General features: G+C 35.4%; 1 protein-coding gene across 2 annotated transcripts; it reads right to left on the reverse strand.

Annotated features, from left to right (window-relative positions):
* Positions 1-1,543: 1,543 nt before the first annotated feature.
* LOC120180176 (double-stranded RNA-binding protein 1-like) lies at positions 1,544-3,626 on the reverse strand. 2 transcript variants are annotated; one of them, XM_039185557.1, is made up of 4 exons: positions 3,479-3,626; positions 2,782-3,044; positions 1,833-2,665; positions 1,544-1,797 (listed from the first exon to the last, which is right to left on the reverse strand). In XM_039185557.1, the coding sequence occupies exons 1-3, from the start codon at positions 3,624-3,626 to the stop codon at positions 1,838-1,840; spliced, it is 1,239 nt and encodes a 412-aa protein (XP_039041488.1). In that variant the 3' UTR covers positions 1,544-1,797; positions 1,833-1,837. The 2 variants fall into 2 exon arrangements, with proteins under 2 accessions (XP_039041488.1, XP_039041487.1); XM_039185556.1 differs by having other exon boundaries at positions 1,544-2,665.
* Positions 3,627-3,893: the final 267 nt, after the last annotated feature.

Raw genomic sequence — 3,893 nt, forward strand, 5'->3', positions numbered from 1 at the left:
TGAATATAATCTATTCATAAAGCCAGGGCTTTCGAGTTTCCTCTATAACCAATTGCTTTAGCGGAATAGCTCAGCTTTATTGTATATATATAATAATATCATCACCTTTATTAGGCTAGCTAAATTATGTCCATAAAGCCGGGGCGTTTAACCAATTGCTCTAGAGGGACAACTCAAGCTTTATTGTATACATATAATATTATAATTTGGGTATACGGGTCCAATTTCTTAAGCTTGTCAAGAAGAACCTGTCATAGTCTAGGTGTTGTTGAAAGTCAGAAAATCTCATCGTTAGAGTTCAATTTCCAAGCAACTGACCTAAACTAGATTAACCTACCTGACTATTCCATCTGTAAAGATCATAATCATCCTTGAACATCATCAACAAAAGTGAAATCTAGTTGGTTTTGTAACATCATACACAAAAGATGCCCCATGTTGTCCGCTCGTATACATACCTGAATACCAAGCCTCTTGTTCGTATCCTTATGATAGAACAAAAGTGAAATCTATTAGGGAATTTTTTTAAAGATTTGAAAATTTTTTATTTTTTTAAATTATAGTTTTAAGTCTTTTATTTTAAATAAAATTTTCAAAATTATATAAATTTGACATGTGTCACTTAACGGAATATTTTTAATGATTGTTACAGTCAAGACACTTAAAATTGTATTATTTGTAACGTTAGATACTTGAATTGACGGAAAAATATTAGGTATCTAAATGGGAATATATATATATATAGTTTAGATTTTTTTTATATTAAGCCTTATTATTATAATAGCCAATCCCACAGTTTCCGAGCAAGATAATTGAGATGAAGAAAGACTAGCAAGCACGTTGACCTCCATTAGTTTGACCAAATAAATTCCCTGCTTTCGATTTTTCATTGAATAGCATTCGTTAATAATAAATGAAGCACGACTCTTTGAACCAACTCGGCTTCTAACTTGAATGTATATAAAATATGAGGGCTGTAAGATCATGGTAAAGGCACAAATGTTTACCGTTTTCGTTTCAATTGAGTGTTGTTTCATAATAAGCCAGAAAGTCGATATAAAGCGTAAGAGAATAGAAGTAGCTCTTGGTGTCTTGTAATGGCGTCAAAGTTGAAGAACATGAACAAAGATATAATATTGTGGCCTTGATTGGGTTGATTCTTGGTGTCTTAGCTCGCTCATCTGTTCAGTGGCTGCACAAGAGTTTAGACGAAGAGAATGGAAGCTATTTCCCACAACAGTTTGGTGAGTTTAATGTTCATAGTTCCTGAACTGATTAACTCAACATGAGTCTGTCTGAGAAGAATTTATCAAAAATGAGAGAATGTAAAGCTGCAAACTATTACTTGCGGTAAATATCAATGAAAATCAACCATGAGATCCAATTTTTAGTAGGTTTTCAGAGTTCTGCAAGTTTCACTTGGATTATAGTTTCTCTTTTTTAACTTATGAAGTAAAAAATTTATCTTTGCATGATGCAATAAACTGGTATCCATTAAGGGGAATACTCCGATGTGAGAAACCAAAATTTTAAGCATACAACAGTAACAAAATGAAACTGCTTTTCATTCTTCAAAATGTTTAAAACCCACAATAACAGCAATCATATCTGAACCCAGCTACAATTTTCCTAATTTCCCATAAGACATTATAGTAGTGAAGATAAACACTGATGCACATAACAGTTCACTCCAATTTGCTAATTGTGTAGAACTCGAAACATGTCTAAAGAAGAACATAAAATGAAATCTACTGAAGTGTCCTGATTCCCTCCTATTCCTTCCATTCCTTGTTTTCTCTAAACGCAAAATTTAGTGACCATCTACTTTTTCTAGGACCTACCCTTGGCCTGCATTTGCATGGATCCTATCTACTGCTTGGTTTAGCTGACCCAGAGTGGGGTCATCCATTGAAGCTATCTTGCTGCTGTCAGTCAATTTAACCAAATCAGTTAGATCATCAAAAACAATAGAATGCTTATGTTCCATGTATGGAGCCTCATGATTGCTATAAATAGAATTCACAGCTGTTAAAAGCCCATTTTTAGAACTATCAGCAACCTGGTGAGCCAATGCAACATCTGCAGAAGGCATATCTCGCTTGCATGAGTCACTCTCTATCTTTGTATCTTGGGGACTTGCCCTAACTTCTGTACCTAGTGTTTCCGAACTCCGTATTGTAAAAGAATCAGTTTGAACCGATTCTGGTTTTAGTAGATCATCCGAACCAATGACCGAAATGCCAGTTGTTTTGTCTTGAGAAGGTCCATCATTTTTCCCAAAGTGTTTTCTTTTAAACATTTTCTTCTTGTACCGGGCTTTCTTTGCCTTAGGAACTTTCAAAGTCTCATCAGGATTACTAGCTGTCTCTGTTGCCCACTTTCTGAAAGGAATAACCATTAGCTTAGAGTTGTTGAATGCCCGATTAGATGATTCCGATGTAGTCAACTGAATAGCCAGTAAAGCAATTCTGGTAGATTTGATCTCTGCTTCTTTTTTGGTTTTTGCTGCAGCTCCAATATATCGAATTCCTCCAATCTCAACTGTACATGAATAGTAAGGCAATCGCCCCGCTGATTCATCCTTCTGGCACTGATATACGGGCATTGCAAAATTCATCTTTTGAGCATACTCCTGTAGTAGATTTTTGCACAAACCTGTCTCGTGCTGAAGCAGAAATCCATAGAACAAGATAGTTCAGAAACTCCAAAACAAATTTAATTAACAAAGGAAAATGCTAAACACTAACCGAATATCATAAAATAAACCACAGTAAAAATTACAACAGGTTGAGAGATGCTTTCATTGATTTCACCAGTCTTGCACAACTCCCTGAGAGCAACTTTAGCAGCTGAATGCTCTGCTGCCTTGCGATTAAAAAATCCGGGCAACCAATCATATCTAACATTATTTACTGTCACAGTTGAGCTAAACGAAGGTTCATGGGAAGGGCCTTCCTTGATAGTCTCATATACAGGTGTAGGAAGGCCCGCCTTTTGCGCATATTCCTGCAATTGGCTCTTGAAAACATAGCAATTGGAAACACCTGGAAACAATATTGGAGTAAGTGGAAACAAAAATAAGTTGCAGTCCCACTTAAATTGGGTATGAATAATTCTATGGAAATTGGAACAATCCATTAAAACAATCAGCCAGAAAAACACAATTCCAACATTGAATCGATATATCATGCAAACCGCAATTCTAACACCGAACCCATAGTCTAGAGCTTGAATAAAACCTATACAATCATAGCAATTAATCACTTGGATTCCCCGAACAACATACCGTCTTTCACAATCAAAATTCACCATTCACAATATCATCCATGATAATCTAAAGCAAATTCAAGCTCAGATAAACAATAAATTTGATTCAAAAGAATACCAATTTTCCATTCATTTGGAAGGTAGATCCAAAAAAGGTGTAATTTAGCAAAGAATTCCCAGCAAGCAAAAGAACTGAAAAAATATGTATTACCTGAGAAGTTCACGTTGGTGGGCATGGCTTGCAGTGATACTAGAGCTTTTCGCTTGACTGAAAATTGAAAGAAAATTTTAACAAAATAAACGTATTTGGGTGGGAAATTGGGGCCGCACCCTAAAACTTTCCTAGCAGTATGCAACATACTGAATGAAAGGGTTTGCGGAAAACTCGCGTCCATGGGAGTGTTAATAAAGGTGACTAGGTGAGAGATCAACGCCATCCACGGTGTGAGACTGGGGTTAATCGCACGGCCAGTGATTTTTTTCATTTCCTTTTTTCCTTTTAGGGTAAAATATGTAAATAATCCCCTTGACTATGGATTAATTTTTATTAAATCCCTCGATTATAAAAGAATATAAAATAATCACTCGACTTAAAAAATAACAAGTTGATTCCGTTTTGTTAACTT

This window comes from Hibiscus syriacus, unplaced genomic scaffold (genome assembly GCF_006381635.1).
Source record: "Hibiscus syriacus cultivar Baekdansim isolate YM2019G1 unplaced genomic scaffold, ASM638163v2 tig00112491_pilon, whole genome shotgun sequence".
In the NCBI taxonomy this organism is placed as follows: domain Eukaryota; kingdom Viridiplantae; phylum Streptophyta; class Magnoliopsida; order Malvales; family Malvaceae; genus Hibiscus; species Hibiscus syriacus.

Coding starts and splice junctions, on each gene's coding strand:
- LOC120180176 (XM_039185557.1), bottom strand. CDS start 3,626: ATGTTGCATACTGCTAGGAAAGTTTTAGGGTGCGGCCCCAATTTCCCA. Junction 3,045..3,478: donor CACCAACGTGAACTTCTCAG/GTAATACATATT, acceptor TATTGTTTCCAG/GTGTTTCCAATTGCTATGTT. Junction 2,666..2,781: donor AAAGCATCTCTCAACCTGTT/GTAATTTTTACT, acceptor TTTCTGCTTCAG/CACGAGACAGGTTTGTGCAA.